Source organism: Pelodiscus sinensis, chromosome 15 (assembly GCF_052426305.1).
Source record: "Pelodiscus sinensis isolate ZL-2025 chromosome 15, ASM5242630v1, whole genome shotgun sequence".
NCBI lineage: Eukaryota > Metazoa > Chordata > Testudines > Trionychidae > Pelodiscus > Pelodiscus sinensis.
Genome location: NC_143066.1, coordinates 23,752,782 through 23,775,334, shown reverse-complemented (window position 1 = coordinate 23,775,334; position 22,553 = coordinate 23,752,782). Strand labels below are relative to the sequence as shown.

At 42.8% G+C, this 22,553-nt stretch overlaps 2 protein-coding genes across 6 annotated transcripts in view; both read right to left on the bottom strand.

Annotated features, from left to right (window-relative positions):
- Positions 1-18,335, bottom strand: part of LOC102445968 (acyl-coenzyme A synthetase ACSM4, mitochondrial-like) — a 29,198-nt gene extending 10,863 nt beyond the window's left edge. Inside the window, exons 1-8 of one of the 4 annotated variants that reach the window (XM_006123135.5) lie at positions 17,707-17,847; positions 11,865-12,130; positions 10,811-11,021; positions 10,372-10,579; positions 9,271-9,414; positions 8,208-8,364; positions 6,449-6,537; positions 504-627 (exon numbers count right to left, since the gene is read on the bottom strand). In XM_006123135.5, coding sequence (XP_006123197.3) covers positions 504-627; positions 6,449-6,537; positions 8,208-8,364; positions 9,271-9,414; positions 10,372-10,579; positions 10,811-11,021; positions 11,865-12,065 — 1,134 coding nt within the window. In that variant the 5' untranslated portion in view covers positions 12,066-12,130; positions 17,707-17,847. Of the gene's footprint in view, positions 1-503; positions 628-6,448; positions 6,538-8,207; positions 8,365-9,270; positions 9,415-10,371; positions 10,580-10,810; positions 11,022-11,864; positions 12,131-14,162; positions 14,188-17,706 lie in introns of those variants that run through there. The other 3 variants (XM_089782303.1, XM_075899413.2, XM_089782304.1) reach the window with 3 other exon arrangements.
- A 10-nt stretch (positions 18,336-18,345) lies between these two features.
- Positions 18,346-22,553, bottom strand: part of LOC102446448 (acyl-coenzyme A synthetase ACSM4, mitochondrial) — a 34,448-nt gene continuing 30,240 nt past the window's right edge. For both annotated transcript variants that reach the window (XM_075899414.2, XM_006123137.5), the window contains exons 13-14: positions 21,193-21,312; positions 18,346-19,032 (exon numbers count right to left, since the gene is read on the bottom strand). In XM_075899414.2, coding sequence (XP_075755529.2) covers positions 18,946-19,032; positions 21,193-21,312 — 207 coding nt within the window. In that variant the 3' untranslated portion in view covers positions 18,346-18,945. The remainder of the gene's footprint in view (positions 19,033-21,192; positions 21,313-22,553) is intronic.

Below are 22,553 nucleotides of genomic sequence, written 5' to 3'. Positions count from 1 at the left end.
GCTTTATTTCTGCAAAAATATTATATGTATTCAACCAAGTTCTACATTTATTAATTTTCTACTTCAATTCCAAACAGTTATGAATTAAGGTTTGCAAAAACTCTGTGGCCTAAGGAATTATTTTATAGATTGGGACAGTGGAGTAACTTGCATGAGCTCACACAGCAAGTCTGTGAAACAACCTGTAAAAGAGTCCAGGTATCTTGACACCTCCCTCCCCCAAGCCTGTATTTCAGCAATAACATCCTCTTTCTTCCTTCTCACTTTATTTAGAATGCTATGGAAAAACGAATGCTCAAAAAATCCCACCTTTCCCCTGAGCTCTACAAGACAGCCAGGTTTTCAAATCAACATCGGTTTATAAGTTACTTTATTTTAATGGACTCTTCCTTAAAATTTCAAGTAAGTAACAAATTGTTTCCTTTTGGCTTTTTTAACCAAAAATTCAAAAAGGCAAAAGAAATTAAAAGCAATGAACACATGATTAGCCCATTTGAACGTACTGTTTCTGTCTGTCCATATATTTCACGGATAGTCAGGCCAGTCTTCCTTTTCCATTGCTCAGTCACTTCCGGGTTAAGTGGTTCCCCTCCACTCAAGCATTGCTGTAGACTCATGAACTTGTAACTTAATAAAAATTTTAAAAAAAAGTGTCACTGAAAGCTACTGTGGGAAAAGGGGCCAGTTGGTAGACCCCAGTGGTCACTGGTGATAAGCACAGCAGCTAAAGGGGTAGAAAATGTCTACAAACACTAATGGAAAGCCCTTAGTTGAAATATGAGGAGGAGATTTTAACTCCTTATTCTGCAAGGACATATGACTGTGATAAACGTTGCACAGTAGTTCCACTGAAATCAATGGGATTTTAGTACATGATTAAAGTGAAGTAAGGGCTGTATGGACTAGAGATGGGATTATTTGCATGCTTACAATAAGTCATATAGGTCCAGATCCTCAGTATTAAGATGCTTAAACCTCACTGAAATCAATGGGACTTTGGCCAGGTCTACCTCAGATACTCATCCTGGTATATGCCCTCCCATTGGCATAGCAGCATCTTCACTAAAGCTCTCCAGTGGCATAGCAAGCAATAATACAGCTGTTTAGACAGGCACCTAAATACCTTTGAGCATCTGGACCACAGTGCTTTGTCAATGGGGCTCTGCCCTCTGGGCCTATTGAGCCTCACCCATATCTACAGCCACATTCAGAAGAGATGTATACTACACATAAGTCAGTGTGAGTGTCAGCTGGTTTGCAAGGCAAAGGGTTGGTAGGAATGGGCTACGGGCCAGATTTTTAAAGGTACTTCAGCAACCAAAGAGGCAGATAGGTGTCCAAATCAATTATACTTAGATGACACTGTCATTATAATAGCACTGCTCAGCTGACGCCTATCTCCTTAAGCACCTACATCCCTTTAAGCACCTGCTTTCCTACTCATTGGCACCAAAGAGTCGGCATCCTGAGCACTGCTGCTACCCCATAGCAAATGGCCATAGCTTGGAAACCTAGGGCTCCTACCTAGGAACAGTCTCCCCTAGAAGTACATCTGCACAGTTGCATCCATTGCTTTCCCGTACCGACATGGAGTCCCTGAGGGTATGTCTACACTAGCTTGTTAGTTCTAGCTAGGTAGGCAAATAAGGGCAACCGGAGTTGCAAATGAAGCCCGTGATTTAAATATCCTGGGCTTCATTTGCAAGTTCCCAGGCACTGCCATTTTAAAATCCCCCTTAGTCCAAACTCCGTGCCCGCAGCTACACGCAGCAAGGAGTAGGTAGTTTGAATTAGAGATCCTAATTCGAACTACCGTTACTCCTCGTGCAACTCCGGTTGCCCTCATTTGCCTACCTAGCTCGAACTAATGAACTAGTGTAGACATACCCGGAGTGCCTACTTGACATTTTATACTAGGCAGGGACATACCTATAGCAGTGCCTGGGCCAGTCACCTATCATAGAATGCAATATGTAAAATGTATATTTTAGGTGTAGTTTCATGTGAAAACATGCCTGCATGTCTGGTAAGGAAAGAGAACAGCTGCAGAAAAAGTAGAACCAACAATCCGATCAGGTTAAACAACTGTATTAGCAAATTAATCCTAGAGCTAGATGGAAAGAGTGATTATCTACTTATCCACTTATTAGAGAGTTTGTCAGTCTGTTTGACCAAGAAAGCCTCCTAAACAATAAAAGCTAGGACCACCAAATTCGGTAGAAAGTTTCTTCTTGTTATAACTTAAAGCAATATAAAGGTTTGCTTGTGCCAGGAAAACTGGATGTGCCTGGAATAGGAGTACTTCCCATAAAATCAAACCAGATGTGAAAGTAACTTAATTTCTTACAGGTTCTGTTGTATCGCATCCCACCTCACGGAAAGAGGTGGGAGGGAATTGTGTTATGACAGTACCTGTAAGAAATTTAAGTGTAGGATGGAGTATGGGAGGCTCAGGGCAGGAGTTTTTGGTTGGTGTGGATGGACTCAGGGCAGGGGATGGAAGTTTGGGGGTGCAGTAGTCAGGCCAGGGGCTTGAGGATGTGGGGGCTTCAGGGAAGGGGTAGGGTGTGCTTAGGACAGCAGGAGTCAGAGTTGTTGTGTATGAGGAGGGCTCAAGGCAGGGGCTGGGATATGTGTGGGTACAGAGAGTGCAAGGGGACAAGGGCGCTATTTAGGGAGGATGGGGGGCTCAGGCTCCCTACCCAATATTCGTATAAGGAGGCTGCTTGCTATTCCCTTTCATAACTCTCAAGGGCTGTGTCTAGATAATACCTCTCTGTCGACAGAGAGCTGTAGATTAGGCACGTCGAAATTGCTAATGAAGCAGGGATTTAAATATCCCCCGCTTCTTTAGCATAAACATGGCTGCCGCTGTTTTTCAAAACGGAGCTTTTTGGAAAAAAACCTCTGCAGTCTAGACGCAGATCTGTTGAAAATAAACCCTTTTTGATAGAACCAGTAAACCTCATTTTTTGAGGAATACAGGATCTGTCGAAAAAGCATTTATTTTTGACAGATCCGTGTCTAGGCTGCTGGGTTTTTTTCAAAAAAGCTCCATTTCGAAAAAAAAGCAGCGGCCATGTTCATGCTAATGAAGTGTGGGATATTTAAATCCCTGCTTCATTAGCAATTTCAACGTGCTTTATTTGCATCCCTCTGTCGACAGAGGGATGCAGTCTAGATGTAGCCAAGGAGTGAAAGTGAAGCTCACTCCTTCCTCTGCCTGCTCTCCAGCCTTTCCCAGCCAGGAGAGAGAGGAATGCACACACGCTATACGCTTTGCTCTCGCACCCCGAGGGGAAGGGGAACAGCAAACAACATGGATAAATGAATCTCAGGGGCTGGAGGGCTTCTGCCCCTACTTTTCCTAAATAGCATCCTGGAAGGGAGCACAGGGCAGGAGCAGGCCCAGACTGGTGAAGGGGTGCAGCCCCAGTCAGCCCCTTTAACCTGCTTGCCTACAGGTTAACAGAAATCCCTGTGAGCCGAGCTGGGTCATGCCACGCCTCCTCCTGCAGCTAAGTGCCCCAGCCGGCCAGTTTCTTCTTGCTGGAGTGGCGTGCTCGGGAGCAGTGGCTTACTTTCACCTCTAAACCAAACAGAAACAAGACAGAATCACTAAAGCAAGTACAGTCCTCCAAACTGACGTAATAGAGCAAATGTTGAAAGACACTGAACCAAGATGAGTCAGAAAAATAGGATGAACCTGGAATAGGATTGCTTCTCAATAAACGTTACAGAAAAGAGATAAAATAGAGAAATTGGTAGTATTGTTCTGTCTTGGCATAGCTAAATCAACGCGTAAGACAGGGGTGGGATCCAGCCTGCCAAGTGGGTTGATCTGGCCCACGGCCACCCTACTGATCCCCCACTGCTAAGCCAATCGAGACCTGGGGAAGAGGGAGCATATGAAGTCTCTTTCCCCCATCCTGCAAGGGGTGCATGGCACCAGGGGGAACAGCCAGCTGTTCAGAACAGCTGGTGGTTCACTCTAGGTACTGTGCACCCGTTGCAGGGCAGGGGCAGGGGCAGGGGGCAAAGACTTCACATGCTTCCCTGCCTCTAGGTTCTAATTGACCTGGGGGCAGGGGATGTGCATGAAGTCTCCTCTTGCCACCAGCGGTGTGCGGCACCTAGAGGGAACCAGCAGCTGTTCAAAACAGCTAGCAGTTCTCTCTAGACCACAGGGGGCCAGGGGCAAAGACTTCACGTGGTCCCCCAATCCCAAGCCAATTAAAATCTGTGGATGGGGCAGCACAAGAAGTATCTTGCCCCACCCCTTCTATCTGATGTCCTACCCCTTCTGGGGCAGCCCGGGGCCTCTTGAGAAATTTGTGAAGTGGCCCTCCCCCTTAAAAATTATTGCCCATCCCTAGGGTTGCCAGGTGTCCGGTTTTGAACTGGTCAGTCCAGTATTTGAGCTCTCTGTTCGGGAAACAAATTGAGAAAATATAAATGTCCGGTGTTTTCTAAATAAGATGTAATGTAGATTGTGATGTAAGGTCAAGTGTGTCCAATATTTTTGTTGAAACCATCCGGCAACCCTACCCACCCCTAGCATAAGGTTTGAAAACTAAAAGAAAATGTTACTGGAAACCAAATTGACTGTAGTCCTTTTTCTTAAAACATAGTAAATGATAAGACTTTATAGGGATGAAAAAACAAAATACACTTGATGGAAATCCCAAATTATGGACCCAAGTATTGTCAGATAAATTTGCTAGTACAATATATAATGAATAACATTGTAAGAGTATATGCTTACATTTAACCAGGCAACACCTAGCCAAACTTGGGTCAAGCTTAACCTAGCACCTGCCTCTGACCACATTTGACAGACAAAGGGGTCTGAAGCAGGCAAGGAAGAATATGTACAGAAAAGAATAGATTTACAGGGCGAGCAACATGAGGTGAAAGGACAGAGGGTGGAGAGCATCTACGGAGCAGGGTACATCCTATTCAGCAGCATATGGTACTGTGAGTGCTGAGGGGGGCCTCCAGAGGGAGAGGAGTGCAACTTTTTCCTCTTATCCAGCATTGCACTGAATAGTGGACATGCCCTTGTACAATGTAATGGCTTTGACAGTCAAAGGTGGTGACTGATTGTACAGTGATTATTTCAGATACAGAGGCTGGCCAATCTTTCATCACTTTCAAGGTCACCTTGCATGCTTGAAATACCTAGTTAGGCAGAACACTAGTCCATTATCCCAGCTTTCTAAACATCCCATATATAGGTGCTTACAATGCCTCTATGCAGAGAAGACAGTGACAGGTACCTACTTGCCATCTACCCCAGTTCTAATAACTCCTAAATACCTTTATAAATCTGGCCCGATAGCAGGAAAGGCAAACCAGTGGAGTGTAAGAAAGTGTCAGATAAAATTGGTGGGGGTGACGAGTGGGAGATAGGGTTCTCATTACAGCAGGTCCCATTCACACACAATAACATCCACGTACCACTATTCAAAACACGTAGCTGAAGTATGAAAAATAAAATCCTTTGATAACAGAAAGCTCTGGTAGAGAATTTTGCTAATAATCAGCAGTTCATTACAAAAGAATACTCATGAGTGCTTCCACCTCATGATCAAACAAGGCACGTGCAGAAGGTCATCTTTGGAGGGTTGTATTCCCAGCCCTGAAGTCATGGCACTAGCTACTGTTTCTGACCACTGTATAAAACTTGACCCACCAGCTCAATCTACTTATGTTTTCAGAAAATCCCCCATCACCATGGAATCTGAGCCCTTTTAAATGGGTTCACGAGAACACTGTTTTGGGGTTTGATCAACTTGGCTTCATACCTTTTGGCATCACCTAATAAACCATCTTGTTAGTCATTAAAGTGCTGCATAGTCCTTCATTTTGTTTCAGCAAGATCAGACTAACAGGGCTACATCTCTATTTCTAAACTACAGAGTTTTTTTTTTAAAGTGGCCTTTTTTTGAAAAAATTTCACCTGCATCAAGACTGATGTTGTGATCTTTCAAAATTAAATCGAAAGGACGCAGTGGTTTTTTCAACAGCAGTAAACCTCATTTTACAAGGAAGAATGCCTTTTTTCAAGAGCTCTTTTGAAAAAAGGTGTTCTTGAACACAAACAGGGCTTTTTCGAAAGAGAGCATCCAGAATGCCTTTCTCTTTTTCGAAACAGTTGTAGCTGTCTAGACAATCTCTTTCAAAAGAGGCTTGTAGTCTAGACGTACCCAAAATTTGAGCTTTGCTAAAAATGTCAGCTTTGAGTGACCTCTACACTGTGGAGGGAAACAGTTGAAAATGCTGTTTCTTCCACATTTCATAGAGAAATTATGCAGACCTTCTGAACTTCTCATGAAGATGTTGTATATATTGATGAAACTCAATACATTGTGCCAAACACCTAAAGCTATGATTTAATTAAAATCTATTCAGATAAGTATTGCTAATAAGTCATCTGCTGCAGTACCTGTTAAGGTCTTGGTAAGGTACCTCCACCAGCATGCGAAACAAAGTCGGAGCAGCAAACATAGCGGTGATGGGAAATCTGGAGAGAGTCTAATGAATTAAAACAAGATGAAAAACATTTGTATGTGAACTGCAGAAAAGATTACACTGTCCAGGGCTACACTGTAGCAGAGAATAGACCTGTGGTACACAACTCCAGCTATGTGAATAACATAGATGGACTAGACATACCTTAAGTTGAGTTACCACAGAGTCTACACCATGGGGATCAGTGGAGAACCTCTTTTCTTGACTTCCCTTACTCTTCTAATCCAGGGTAGAATAACAGGTTTGACAAGAGAGCTATCTGTGGTTGCCTTGGTAAGTCTTCATTAGGGATGTCAACATGAAGACAACTACACGATTAACCATTTAACCTAGCTACATGACTACACGATTAACTGATAAGCCAAGGAGAGGGGGGAGCTGGATCTGCCTGCCCCATGATCCTTGCACTGTTGCCTCTGATAGAAAGACAGTAGCAAGGAGGGTGAGGGGGGCAGGCAGGAGCTGATATGTGTGCGGAGCTGGCTTTGAAGCCAACTGTCTGCGCATGCCAGCTCTGCAGACTCGCCTGCCCCCCTCCCCGCCACTTCTACAGAGGCAGTGGAGGAGGGCAGACAGGAGCTGATGCTGGGGGGAGTTGGCTTAAAAATTGACTCCTCCCAGCATCGGATCTGTGGAGCCATCTGCCCCACCCCCCATGCTGCTGCCTCTGAAATGAGGAGGGAGGAAGAAGCCTCTGTTCACGGCAGGCCCGGGCAGAAGCTGGGAACTCATCCTGCACTGCTGCCACCATGTGCTGGTGCCTCTCTATCAGAGGCAGCAGTGCAGGATGGCAGGTGGGAGCTGGTCTGTTCAGGGAGCTAGTTTTTAAACCGGTTCCCCTTGCAGACTGGGTCTGGCTTGCCACCCTGCGCTGCTGCCTCTAATACAGAGGCAGCAGTGCAGGGTGGCAGGTGGCTCCCTGGGAATGGGGCCGGGAGTGCACTGGCTGGCGGCCCCACCTCTGGAGACTATCGAATAGTCGTGTCACTGCTAAAATTTGATGAGGTTACACAACTATTCAGTTATATGCTATCTAACATCCCTAGTCTTCACTACTAAATCAGCAGCTGGTGGATTGATCTCAGATAGACAATTTGGGCTGTAGTGTAAATTTAGCCTAGGGGAGTATGGGAGAGTATAGGGCAGAGCTTTCCCCCTTTCTCTTCTAAATGCAGAGAGGAAGTCCACTCCCCTAGTCTCGCCCTCCTTAGCCAGTTTTTCTGTTTCAATCTACATCAATCACTGGTATTATCAAATACTATTTCTGCATCAACTATACTAACATTCTAGCTCTCTTTGGGGTATCCACTTATAGATTTTGAGTGTTACTTTACATTCATATTCTGGAAATCTGGAAATAAAGAGTGACGGGATTAGAGTTAGTTGGGATTTTTTCATCTAATCCTTATTTTGTCAATAATACTGATTTGTTTAAGCTGAACCTGATTATGAAACAGGGTCAAATTTGTTGCATTTTCAGACAAATAAAAAAAGTTGAGAAAAGGTTAAAATTTCAACAAAACTTTTTGATTGACTTGAAGTGAAAAAAGTATTCAACAAATGCAGCAAATTGCATTACCTAGGAGGAGCTGCTCAGTTAATCAAAGATTGTTTCAGGTTTACTTTGTGTATGGGGAAACTTCAATAAATCTGCAGGATGACTTTTTTCTTACATTTAGGATAACTGTTGATTCAGCCCGTGGAAGGTTGTGTACAAAGACACCTGATCCGAAAACCCATGGATCAAGAACAGACCCCATGGAAGCCACTATCCAGCCTGTATCTGATAAGCACCACATTATGTCTTCAGGAGTCAAATCCAGCCAGTATCTTATATGACAGAGAAAACAGTGGTTATGGAAAAGCTTTTTTTAAATAGACAATGAAGTTAGAAATCAAGAACTTTAATTCGTTGTGTACACACTGAGCATTAACAAGGGTATTCCCTCATGATGAGCTTGTGGGCCCCATTCTCTTTCGCAGGAATCACCCATGTGGGAGAACAGGGGAGGGGAGATTCTGAATTTAATCAGGATGAAATTCCTTTTATTCTTACATTGTTATGTGGCAGGGAAGTGGGGTGGGAGAGGAAGAAGCAGGGGATTCAATGGAGGAGATTGGGAAGTCCACTCTTTCAATTCATGGATCTCAGTGGTTGTGTTGGTGTCAAAGGTGACCTGTGTCATAGAGTTCCCTTGCCTTCGCACAGCTGTCCAATCCCAAGATGCTCTGTATCTACAGGAACCAGGAGTGGCCCATGAGTATAGGCCGACTCAGCCATCGCCTAGGGCGCCGCCTTCAATAGGATGCCCGGGGCGCCCCATGATGACATCACGTCATTGATGGCCGTGCAGGCGGGGGCGCCGATCGCGCATTCCGCCTGGGGCACCAGCTGCTGCAGCCAGCCTCAGGCCGCCCCTGACAGAAACTGTAATTCTAGAGTCATCTCCAGTTGCAGGTTGTCATTTAAATCCCTTTCAAGAAACTCTGGGAGTCATTCCTTAATTCATCATGGAAAGATGAGCTCTGAGGCTGCTTCCCTTGTAGATAGTGGGAGTTTTGCCAGTGACATCAAAAGGGAGCAGGATTGAAGCCACACATTGCATATTTCTTACCCAATGCTTCCTAATCAGACGTTTGGTGTATCTCAGATATCTTGGTCAATCAGATCCATGCTTTCAACTTCACACTAAGTTTGGCCCCCTGTTATAAAATTACCAGAGCTACAGTCCTTACCTTTCACTTATGACAGGTCTGAGACCAAGGCTGCCCTGAGTGTGTTCAGCCATCTTTGGAGAACCTGTGGTTCCACTGGTAAAGTAGATAACCATTGGGTCTTGAATCTTTGTTTTAACGCAGATGTGATCTGCAGGTTGTGATCTTTAAAATACGGAATATAAAGGTGGCTAAATTGGATACAGATGCAATCTACTGAAGCTTTGACATACAAACGTGGATTAGGTGTTGCAACTGCCCTCTTTCCCATCCCAGGTGAAACTCCTCCTGTGACCTTTGGCTATTACTGACTTTCCTTCAGATAGCTTGCCTTACTCTAGTCTCATTTTTCATCCATCATTAAATCCGAAATAATGGAAAAGTTAGCAAAACATCAGCATAGTAGATTCTTCTTAAAGAAGAAAGAGAAGGAAACACCAGGGAAGCTTCATGTAGGATATATTAGTGGGGAAAATCAAGAAGGGAGATATGGATACCATATCATCACTTGCAGTTCAATGGATCTCAGAAAACTGAGAATTGAAGAAATGGGGTATAAATTGGGTAGCCACCCATAGGAGAATACATTCAGAAAAAGAGAGATCAGAATGTGACCTAAACTGAATCTAAAAAATGGATTAGCTTGAAAGAAAATGTCATGTGTGTGTGTTTTTTCCTGGGTCTACGTAGAAGCAGAAATTCCAAGCTACCATTAGAAATGTTACTGGCATGACCTAGCTGACCAGGCTAGAATTTGGAAGCACAGAAATACTGCAAGAAAATCTGCTTTGAGTCATCCAGTCTAGGTTTCAAAAGGAAGAAATTTGGAAATGTCTACATGAGTACCAAGGACCACAATAGACACATTTGAGCAAATGAGACAAAAATAACATGTTCTAATTCCTGCCCTTATTTCATGTGCATAATGTCTATTTAGTAAGGATAGGATGGGACCCACCTGAGAAGAGACTGCTATTAGACACCAACTCTGATTTGGGAATATCAGCGAGCAGTTGTAAAAAACTCCATTAATGCCTATCTCTGGGTCTAATGGACAGAAGGTATTTTTGAGAAAAACTCATTTTCTATCCTATTATTATAGCACTGCTAAAGAATACGCACTTGTATAGTTCATTAAAGTTCAGCCACCCATCTCTTCGGCCTTCAGATACAATTAATTTAGTTTTCAGAAACTGGCAATGAGATGCAACTGAGTCCACTGCGGATGCCACTGTATCACTGGCAATGATGCATTTGGCCTTAGAAGCCTGCAGTCTATACAAGATATCTTTAGCTGTTAATTGGGATGTCCCTTGAATAAGGGCGATTCCTGGAAGAGCAATAAGGTTGTTTTTAAGAGAACATTTCAAATTATATCATTTTCTGTCTCGGAACAGACTCAAAGTATTATTCCTCAACTTACAAGAAGAATGAATTTGGATCAACAGTTGTAGGCAAATGTGTATAGTAGTTCATTAATTTATATAATTTTCTTCTTTAGCATAACAAAATTCTATTCTTAACATATTTCTGCTATCAAGTTCAGCAATCTCATACTGACCTGTTCGCATACAAGCCACATTCACAAGCCACCATTCTGGTATCTTGGGTAAAATTAGCATAATTCTGTCTCCCTTCTGCAGCCCACATATTTCAGAGAGGACATTGGCCACTTTTTTGGAGTGAAATCCCAGCTCCTCAAAGCTCCACCTCACCTCATTTCCTTCTCCACTTACCCACCAGAAGGCTGGGTTTGATGGTCTCTTTCCATCCTACAAAACAGCACAAGGGGTTAAAAGGAAAAAGATCATTCTAAATCAAACTGGTGATGTGCATCTATGGAGGAGTTTGTTACAGATCTGTACATTCCATGGTGTGCACACTGGAGATCATCCAAAGCTCATTAAAGTCAATGGAAAAAAGCTCTTGTTGACCTCACATGGCTGTAGATTGGCCCTGATTATTGCTAGTAATCTTTTACTTCTTTTGAACACTAGGAATTTAACAGATCAACAGTTCCTAGTTTGTTGGCTAATCTGGACTTTCACCTGAAGTTTCTAATGCTCAGCATTAACCTTTACATGGTATATCAGATGATATGAAATGATTCACTTATTATGCCTCATTGTCTGGGCACAGAGTCAGGGGAATCAATAGCGTGATGGGTAACAGAGACAAGATGAAATGTAATGACTTGAGAATGCTGAGGACCAGGTCTGTCTCCTACATGATGGACTCAGAACAAAAGGACATAATGAAGCTGATTGTTGGTTAGGACTTCCCCCATGATGATCTGTGCAGCATTAGAGTCTATTTTGGAGATCGGTGTGCCTTGGGAAAAGATTTTCACTTCAGTGAAGAGAGAGGTCACTTTGTATTGCATATTTGACTTAATTGGTCACATTGCCATACCTAGGCAAGGAGTCCCTGTAGGACGTCAGTGGGAAAGAAGTTAACAAGGTTTGAAGGAACTCAGTCCTTCTAATGATAAAGCAAGAGAAGCATGCTAATTTCCAATGTAAATTATTTTCAGAAACTGATTTTCCTTTTAAATAAATGACAAATAGGGTTATTAAAAATAACATTTTTAATCTGCCCAGTGACAGAAATATTACCTTTTCCAGTTGAGACCACTTGTCTAGCACATCACTTGCAAAGTTAAAATATTCAGGGACTTGCAATTCATCCTGTCTAGCAGACTTGTCATGCGAAAACAGCTGTGAAGCAAGGAGCCGGGGCTGTTTATGGAAAAGCCTACACCTTGATTTGGGAAGCCACAAGGATTTGAGAATCTGTAACTTAAGCAAAGTCTTCATGGCAGCAGAGGAGTTATCAGGTTGTTTTGGACCATGGAAGAAAATATGTGAAATAGTTGTGGATCCTGAAACAAAACAAAACCAAAACCAACAGGTCATCCTAAAAATTGCATGACAAACAAGCAAAGACAGAGGGTCTAATTCTGATTTAGTGAATTAATCATTACAAATAGTTTTTAATAAGCATGCCCAATCTGTTGTTTATAATTGACTGTTGGTAATATGGATCACACTATTTTAAAAAAACCCATAATAAGTGGGGTGCCTCAAGGGTCTGTTTTGTGACTGGATCTGCTCAATATCTTCACCAATGATTCAGATATCGGCATAGAGAGTACACTTATCAAGTTTACAGATGATATCAAGCTTGGAGGGGTTGCAACTGCTTTGGAGAATAGGATCATAATTCAAAATGACTCGGACAAATTGGAGAAATGGTCTGAGGTAAACAGGATGAAGCTTAATAAGGACAAATGCAAAGTGCCCCTCTTAGGAAGGAACAATCCAGTTCAACACATATAGAATGGGAAGTGACTGTCTAGGAAGGAGTACGGCAGAAAGGGATCTAGGGGTTATAGTGGACCACAAGCTAAATATGAGTCTATAGTGTGACGCTGTTGCAAAAAAAGCCAACATGATTCTAGGATGCATTAACAGGTGTGTTGTGAGCAAGACATGAAAAGTCATTCTTCCGCTCTACTCTGTGCTGAGTTAGGCCTCAATTGGAGTACTGTGTCCAGTTTTGGGCGCCACATTTCAAGAAAGATGTGGAGAAATTGGAGAAAGTCCAGAGAAGAGCAACAAAAATTATTAAAGCTCTCGAAAACATGACCTATGAAGGAAGACTGAAAGAATTGGGCTTGTTTAGTTTGGAAAAGAGAAGTCTGAGGAGGGACATGATAGCAGTTTTCAGGTATCTAAAAGGGTGTCATGAGGAGGAGGGAGAAAACTTGTTTTTCCTGGCCTCTGAAGATAGAACAAGAAGCAATGGGCTTAAACTGCAGCAAGGGAGGTTTAGGTTGGACATTAGGAAAAAGTTCCTAACTGTCAGGGTGGTTAAACACTGGAATAAATTGCCCAGAGTGGTTGAGGAATCTCCATCTCTGGAGATATGTAAGAGTAGGTTAGATAAATGTCTAACAGAGATGGTCTAGACAGTACTGGATCCTGCCATGAGGGCAGAGGTCTGGACTCGATGACCTCTCAAAGTCCCTTACAGTCCTTGTATTATATGATTCTATGATTCATTTATTTATATCTTGCACCATCAAGTCCTTAAGAACTTATCCATCTGCAGCATTAATCTTGGATTTAATTTGCAGCTTCATATCTGGCTAGTTAGTGTTCTGAGGTACAAATCGCTCACAATTTTTATTGAAGTCAGCTAGTGTAATTTAACTCACCAATGTCCATATCCAAGGGTACGTCTAGACTACAGGCTTTTGTCGACAGAAGTTTTGTCGAAAGATACTGTCGACAAAGCTTCTGTCGACAAAGAGCGTCTAGACTACATCCAGTTCTGTCGACAAAGCAAGCTGCTTTGTCAACATGGCAGTGTAGACGCAAAGGACAGTTTAGATGCAATAATGCCTTCTGTTGACAGAACTCTGTCGACAAAAGGCATCATTCCTCGTAAAATGAGGTTTACCAGCATCGACAAAACTGCTGAGTTGTGTCGAAAGAACTCAGCAGTAGTGTAGACGCAGGTTTAGTTTTGTCGACAAAAGTCCACTTTTGTCGACAAAACCCTGTAGTCTAGACACACCCCAAGAGAGCCACTTTGTATTTCTAACTTTTGCTAAAACAACCCAGTACCTGATTTCCCTCACTTTCTTGTGTTTAGCATGTACTTAGCTGATTTTCCACAACAATCCTCACAGACTTTCCCTGTTCAATGTGCTAGAAGGCCTCCTCATCATCATATAGACCCCAATCCAGGAACACAAACAAGCATGTATGTAACATTAAGCATATATGTTGACTTCAGTGGGACTTTTTAGGTTCTTAAACTAAACACATGCTCCAACACTTGGCTAGATCAGGGCCACATTCCCCAGTTTGGTTCTCTGCTACAAGATAGGTCTACATTTGTCTTACATTGTACTCATCTCTATAGCGTCCGCGCAGGCAATGAGAGCACGAGAAGGTGCGTGCCCACTGCATCCCTTTTTCTGTCCTGTAAGAGGAGAGGGGGTGGATGAATGCCTTGTGAGATGTGGGCGTGGATAGGAACCCTAAAAAACACACATCGCAGTTTGCCAGACCAAGAAGCCACAGGAAGTATCACCCTCCAGGCACCTTCTCCAGAGTGCTCCCAGGGGCTCTAAGTCTGAGGCAGGCTCTGTTCAATGTGGATGTGCTAATTTGGACTAATTTCAAGGCTTCCTCATAGTGAGGACATGCTAGTTTGAATTTGTTACATTGAGAGTTCTTAAGTCAAATTTAGTAGTTTTGAAATAGTTTCCTTGTATAGCTATGGCCTTAGTGATTACTATTTAAAGGTAATAAGTTAGAATGTATTTCCTGTTAAACAAACTTAAAATTAACAGAGTCAGTCATATTGTTTACTGAATCTAAATCCTGATAATTAAAAGTGTGACATGATCAATCTGGTTTATACCCAGATTATCCTGTCAGTGGATAATCTACTATATATTTGAAAGAGTTTGTGCATTTATCTGCCTGTCCATCTGTCTGTCTGTGAGTCTTTTTGTTGAAGAACTACTCCTAGGCTGTATCTACGTTGGCACCCTTTTCCGGAAAAGGGATGCTAATGAGACAAGTCGGAATTGCAAATGCCGCGGGGGATTTAAATATCCCCCGCAGCATTTGCATGAACATGGCTGCCGCTTTTTTCCGGCTTGGGGCTTTGCCAGAGAAAAGCGCCAGTCTAGACGGGATCTTGCGGAAAATAAAGCCTTTTCCGGAAGATCCCTTATTCCTGATTTTAAGAGGAATAAGGGATCTTCCAGAAAAGGCGTTATTTTCCGAAAGATCCCGTCTAGACTGGCGCTTTTCTCCGGCAAAGCCCCGAGCCGGAAAAAAGTGGCAGCCATGTTCATGAAAATGCCGCGGGGGATATTTAAATCCCCCGCGGCATTTGCAATTCCGACTTGTCTCATTAGCATCCCTTTTCCGGAAAAGGGTGCCAATGTAGACACAGCCCAAAATGGTAAGAGCTAGGACCACCAAATTTGCTATGCAGCTTCCTCTTATCATAACTTAAAGCAAGGTCAGGGGTTGGTTGTGCCAGGACAATGGGATGTGCATGGAATGTGATTGTTTCTCGTCAAATGAAAAGGAAGGGCTGAGATAGCATGGACAATTACACTCCAGAATTACCACAGGAGGGCAGCAAGCAAGCATGCCCCCTATGCCCTGACAGACTTGGAGAGCTGCAAAACAGCTGCTGAGTGGGAAGTACAGCCTCCGCCCCCCTCTGGTCTTGGGAAGCAGCTGTTGCAGCTGGGCAGTGTGGTCCCTGCTGCCCCTGACCAGCCCTGGAAAGAAGCTGCCAGTCACTCACAAACACTCCTCTGAACCCCCCACCCCTGCCCAGACTCCTGCACCCTTCTCCTCCCCTGAACCCCCACATCTCCCGACCCCCTGCCCTCTCTCCTGCACCCTTACCCCCTGATCTGAGCCCCCACCCAATGCCCTATCTTCTGCACTCCCCCTGCCCTCCATTTGATATTATGAAGGACCTGAATACTACCAAATAAATCTTCTAGTGATAAGTGCCAACACTCCGGTCATCTGAAGAAGTGGGCTGTGCCCATGAAAGCTCATGATACCACCTACATATTTTGTTAGTCTTTAAAGTGCTACCGGGCTATTTGTTGTTTTTTAAGTTTTTCCTGTTACTCGGCTACCCCTCTGAAGCTTCTGTCACTATATAGTTCAGGTTGTACCAAGCTTCTCATTATTATGAACTTGGATTTTGATTCTTTCCCGACTTGTTTGACCCTCCCTCCTTAATACACTTTGGCTACGTCTACACTGGCCCCTTTTCCGAAAGGGGCATGCTAATTTTAAACTTCGTAATAGGGAAATCCGCGGGGGATTTAAATATCCCCCACGGGATTTAAATAAATATGTCCGCCGCTTTTTTCCGGCTTGTAGAAAAGCCGTAAAAGAGCATCTAGACTGGCCCGATCCTCCGGAATAAAGCCCTATTCCGGAGGATCTCTTATTCCTACTTTGAAGTAGGAATAAGAGATCCGCCGGAATAGGGCTTTATTCCGGAGGATCGGGCCAGTCTAGACGCTCTTTTACGGCTTTTCTACAAGCCGGAAAAAAGCAGGGGACATCTTTATTTAAATCCCGCGGGGGATATTTAAATCCCCCGCGGATTTCCCTATTACGAAGTTTAAAATTAGCATGCCCCTTTCGGAAAAGGGGCCAGTGTAGACGTAGCCTTTCATTTGAAGAGTTGTCAATAGGTAAACTGCAACCGGGTTTAAAATGATATTGCTGAAGAGATCCTAATGCTCAGACTCTGTAGTCCTTTCTCAGGTAATACATCCACTGAGCCCAGTGAGAAGGAAATGAAGCGGTAAGGTCTGAGAAGTGAGCAACTGTTTTGATTCATTTGGCCTTTTCTGTAATGAAATAGGACTAAATCATACTCACCTCATTTGTGAGACCAGCCCCATTGAAATGGAACCACACTCAGAAAGGAGCAGGATTTGTTTCTTTGAGAAAGAGGTTTAGGCTCCCAAGTGACTGATTGATAAGGAAGATTTGGTTCAGAGGTATTGAACCATCAAATATAAATTCAGATTGCAATGGGCCTGCTTTGTAGGAAATGAAGAGAGATGAGAAATCAATACAGTCCTTTCCAGAATTTAGATGAGATGAAGAATTTAAACTAAATCTAACATTTGCAATTGAAAGCATCCCTTATCCAGAGGTCTGGTTGCAATTTTTCAAACTAAGTTTTTTTTGCTGAAAAATGGACTTAATCCCACTCACCCCAAAAATGGACATTATTAAATTATCTGCTTTAAAAAAGTTAGTTTATTGAAGATCCAGTTTGCAGTTTAAACCCCCCCCCCCAAAAACCCAGGTTTGAGTAAAATGAAAAATTTCTTTAACAGTTTCAGTGATAATTTCAATTAAAAAATGGAAAATTTCGCAAAAGATAAAAAATGGCTTCATTTTTTGCTCCCACAAAATCAATTTCGAAAATTGCAATGTTTTTCCAAGAATTTTTCTAGTTTTTGACTTGCTCATAGTGAATGGCAGCAGCTTCTTTCCATCTATTGATTTAAAAAAATTTCAACACTGTGTTGTAATGCTGAAAACTACACATGAAAACACTGAAGAGAATAGAAGATGCTAAGAAGCATTTGCTTTATTCTTTTAAAATAACATGTCAGAATGTTTGGGGAAAATTTTTCTAGATTGGAATTTCCCAGGTGAGCAAAAATCTCAGACACTTTCTCTATAAGAGAAATTACAGCAGATTCCAACACTTTCTCCAGTTCAATGACAGGAGAAAACGAACTCAAGAAATTAAATTTGTAAAAAAGAAAAATGTTACCCTATAGCATTGAGTCCTTTAAAGAGTTGTATAAATCAGTTCATTTTTTTTCCAGTGAATTTGCAGGCACAGACAAACCCAACACATTCTACTGACCTGTTCGCTGTGGTAAGTAACAAGCTGGACACTGGAGCACTCAGAAAACTGAAGAAGGAAAACCTTCTCCACTGGTTCTTTCAGCTTTCCGGGTATGTGTTCCCCTAGAAGAGGCACTCTAAATAATAGCTTTTGGTTGGATACAAGTACCATTCACAGAGCACACCAGCCTTCTCAATCAACAGTGTTTAGTCTGATGCCATGTTTATTTTTACAGTTCTCTTTTACTGAAGAGATGCAAACAGTGTATAATGCATAACAGAGTAGGCAATTTGATGCTCATCTTCTATATAAGGATAGTTATCTTGTAATCATTTACATTGCTGAAAAGTGTGTCTCATTTGTCCCTTAACCCAGAGTACTTTGCCTCTTCTGTTCTTTCCCCATTTAAAACTGCTATCTAATGATGTCAAAAAGACAAATAAAAACAGCAAGGCTTTAAAGCTTCCAAAATTGAATTTTTCACCCAGATTGTGATACAGCCATAAATAGAGCTAACTGTGAATTTTTTGACTAAACACGTTTCCCTTGGAAAATGCTGATTCATCAAAACCCAGAACTGCTAGCATCTGTTTTGGCAAATTTCTTTTTTCAAAAAAATGGTAAAAAATAAAGGATTTGAAATGGTCAAAATGGGACATTTTAACATTTTTTGAAATGAAAAATTCAATTTTTTTTGTTTAAATGACTTTTTGAAATTTAAATTAACTTAGGAAAAAAAGGTCAAAATCAAAATGGAACATTCTGAAAATGTTGAAACAAAATGTTTCCACTGACCCAGACCCCTCACCCCCCAATAGGATTGTCTGTGATAATTTTTATATTTTGACTTTTTGTCCTGATTTGAGATGGGAAAATTCTTTGAAATCTTGAAAGCAAGTTTTTTCTCATCAAGTCCTTCCATACAGATTCCTATCTCCCTTTTGCATTCTAGAATCCTCCTTCTCTTTTGTCAGTCATACCCACTCTTCCTAAATGCCCTGATTCAAAGCCTTTTAAAACAATGAGGGCTCCTGGTCCTAAATAAATGATCCCTATTTTAAAACCTGGCAGGAACAATTATGTACCCTATAAGCAAGTGTATCTTCTCTTCTTTTTGTAGTTCATTGACCCATCCATGCTGTTTGCTGTTGTGTACTTTGTTCACAATATTAGACCAGACCAATAGAGAAAAGCGAAAACATGAGAAATATGATGGTGGAAGTCAAAGACAATTTGTTCTTGAATGTCCATGTGACACTAAGTTCTTCCCCACTCTTTGTTCCTTAATACCTTCCGTTGGATTTTCCCAGCAACTGTTTTTGGCAGCTCTTGAACAAACTCCACCTAATTGAGAAAAAAAAAATAGCAGACATGGGGATGCAGTTCCTTGTGAGGTCCTGGGGAGAACAAAACACCCCTAAATACATATGCTAAATAAACTACTGTCTAGCGGTTTAGGGTATTAGACTGCAAGGCTACGTCTACATTGGCCCCTTCTCCGGAAGAGGCATGTTAATTTCCAACTTCAGAATAGGGAAATCCGCGGGGGATTTAAATATCCCCCGCGGGATTTAAATAAACATGGCTGCCGCTTTTTTTCCGGCTTGGGGAAAAGCCGGAAAAAAGTGTCTAGACTGGCGCGATCCTCCGGAATAAAGCCCTTTTCCGGAGGATCTCTTATTCCTACTTCAAGCCAGAAAAAAAGCGGTGGCCATGTTTATTTAAATCCCATGGGGGATATTTAAATCCCCCGTGGATTTCCCTATTCTGAAGTTGGAAATTAACATGCCTCTTCCGGAGAAGGGGCCAATGTAGACGTAGCCCATGTCAGTACTGTTGGAGCAGCTTTGAGCCTGAGTCTACATCTAGACTGCAGGCTTTTTGCGCAAGAAACTTTTGTTGGAAGAGATCTTCCACGAAAACTTTAGTTATCTCTCTTACAAGTGTAAATTAAATTCACAACTCCCTTGTAAGAACTGGTCTCACAAAAGACAGACCAGCCCCATTTGGCATGACAGACAAGAAAGAGAAATACGTGACCCCATGGGTATATAAGATAGGTCCAGCACACACTTACTTTGAGTGTCATTCTACCCTCTACCTGCTGGTTGGGTTAGGTGTTTGACCTCCCGAGGTTCTATGGGGACGCCCACCTCGTATTTTCGTCTTTCCTAGGAATTGAGGGACCGGCCCTGGCCTGACATGCTGGAGTCGAGAGGCACAGAAGGGGGTAAAAATTGTACCTGGATGTGGTCCTCTGTCTTAAGTGTACACATAGAAAGAGTAAGCTGTTACTTGGTACCATTATTTCTATTTTTCTATCTTTATCTTCTTTGTAACCATTTTTAAGATCTATATTTTGCTAGTAGTTAAGAAATAGAACAATAGCCATTGCAACCATATGATTTATAAGCTTCCTCAAATAAACCTGTAACTGTTTAAGTTTTAACCTGACTCCTTCAGTTGCTGTAATAGAACCAAGCACAATTTAAAAGAACTTCATCCGGTCATAAAGGGACAGACATAGGGAGAGCTTGGGCATTTGGATCTGTGTCACTCCCAGGTGACAAGATCCATTGGGGCACCTTTTCAGCCTTTCCTAGGCTGCCCACTGCGAAGGAACCCCTGTATTCTAGCAGCTAAAATCTAAGGTGTAATAAGCTCTTCCTATATAACGGGGCGTCTGTTGGCCTGCTGGCCACCCTCTGCGATGGGACCCCGGTCCTAGCAGTAAAGACACGGACGTTAAACCTTTTCTCGGAAACATACACACACACACTGCCCTGACCGTCGGCTGACAGAATGTCCAGACTTCCTGGACGCTCTCTCACAAAGTAAGCAGTGATTGCTATGGACAGAATGGCCACCAGGGCACCTGTGCTTTTTCCTCTTCTCTCTTCTTGTGCAAAAAACCCTTCTTCCCCGTCCACACACGCCTTTTTGTGCAAGAGCTCTTGTGCACAAAGTCGTTCTTCCTCATAGAATGAGGATTACCAATTGCGCAAAAACCCCTCTGATCTTTCTATTTACTTGCGTAAAAACGTGCTTGAGGTTTTTCCACAAAAACTCTGTAGTGTAGACATAGCCTGACTGTGAACCCCTGATTCACACTTGTGCACAGGGCTATGCAGAAGAGGTTTTAATTATGATCCTGAACAGGGGAGTGCTTGGGGGTTAGAGATGCAGGTAGGGAACAGACTGAGAGAGGGACCAGATCATGCTTTTAGGGTATGAGTGGGATCCATTCCTTTTTAATTCTTGCAGTATAATTCTTGAGTTTTGTTTAGGGTGTGAGTGGCTCTGTGTGTGCACATCATTTCTGTTGAGTGACTCCATCATAATAAACTGCATTCAGAGCACAATACAGACAATGCTTTTAATAGTCTGTAAAGGAATTAGTGTACTTCGTCATAAACATGGCTTTATTTCCAAAATACTTAGAAAAGCCAGGCTTTGAATATATCCCTTTTTTTTTTTTTTTTTTAGCAGGGAGTGAGTACTTGCCTTTCTGGGATACTTGTAGGGAGCAGTAACCTTTTTCACATGCTCCTGCAGTTCAAGGGCTAATTTTGCTGGGTCATGTAAAACAAAAGCAGGAGCCAGGACAACAAAAGCTTTCACCACCTGTGCAATAAGAAACAATGAACATAAATAGGTGTATTTAATTTTCAACAATCAAAAATACAGCCATGAAAAAACCCAAGTCCCACCCCAAAAGACTGTAATCTTGGTATGAAATTAGACACCTCATTCTAGTGTTTTTTACTAAAGCACTTAAGTAAGTGCCCTGATTTTCAAAGGCTTAGTGTTTCCAGTGGCTTCAATTAATCCAAAGTATCCAAAAATACTTTACAAACTGAACCTCAGCATGTAGTGAGGCCATCTTTGTGATGAAGAATGACAGCTACATAGTTGACCTGATCACCATCAGAATCAATGTCATTTAAGCAGATCTGTTTGGCAGCAGGGATAAAATCATCCCCTTTCTCAACTGAAGGTTTGAAGTATGAATTGTTCGTATGGCTACAATGGCAACTTCTGGGCTGCAGAAGTGACTATAGACCCCAGTGCACATGCTTTGCATGAGGAGACCAGTAGATCCACCCTGGAAAAGACTTAATGGCCACATTTCCACTAGGGTGGCCTCTCCTGCATTCCCGGAACACTGGACCTTCTGGTACTTCTAGGAATGGTGCAATTCCTCTCCCACCTGGCCAATGGGACCTTGCATGCACACACCAATGGCTATGGTGGAGTGCTGCAAAATGGCACCTCCATCTGATCCTGGACAAAATCACATCTGGCTTTGTCCCAGTACTGGATGGGGTACAAACATTAGAAAACCTGGGCTGTCTGTTTAAAACTGGATGAATGGCCTGTGTAGCTCCCACCCTGCCCTGCAGCTGCCTCTCTAATGTTGCAGAAAATGCGGCTCTGGAACAGCACAGCTCTCCATGGCCAGTGCAGAATTAACTCTTCTGGGGGCCTGGGGCTATTAGATTTAGTGATGCCCCTTCGGTGGACCCTATAATGAGGGGTTCAGAGCAGTGTTCCCTCTAAGCTGTCAGCTTCACGGGTGATTAATCAGCCTCCTTTCCCCAGTCAGTCAACTCTCCTGGGCTGATTAATCAGCTGTGAAGCCGCACAGTTTAGAGGGAACACTAGTTCAGAAGGTTCCAATTGGGAGTGCAGGCTCTGGGTGAGGTTGAAGATGAGGCATTTGTGGTGCAGGAGGTGGCTCGAGGCTGGAGCCAAGGGGTTTGGGGCATTGGAGGGGGCTCAGGGCTGGAGGTGGGGATGCAGAGTTTGGGAAGGATTTTGGTTCAGGGGAGCAAGTTGGGGTGTAGGCAGGAGTTAGAGTGTGG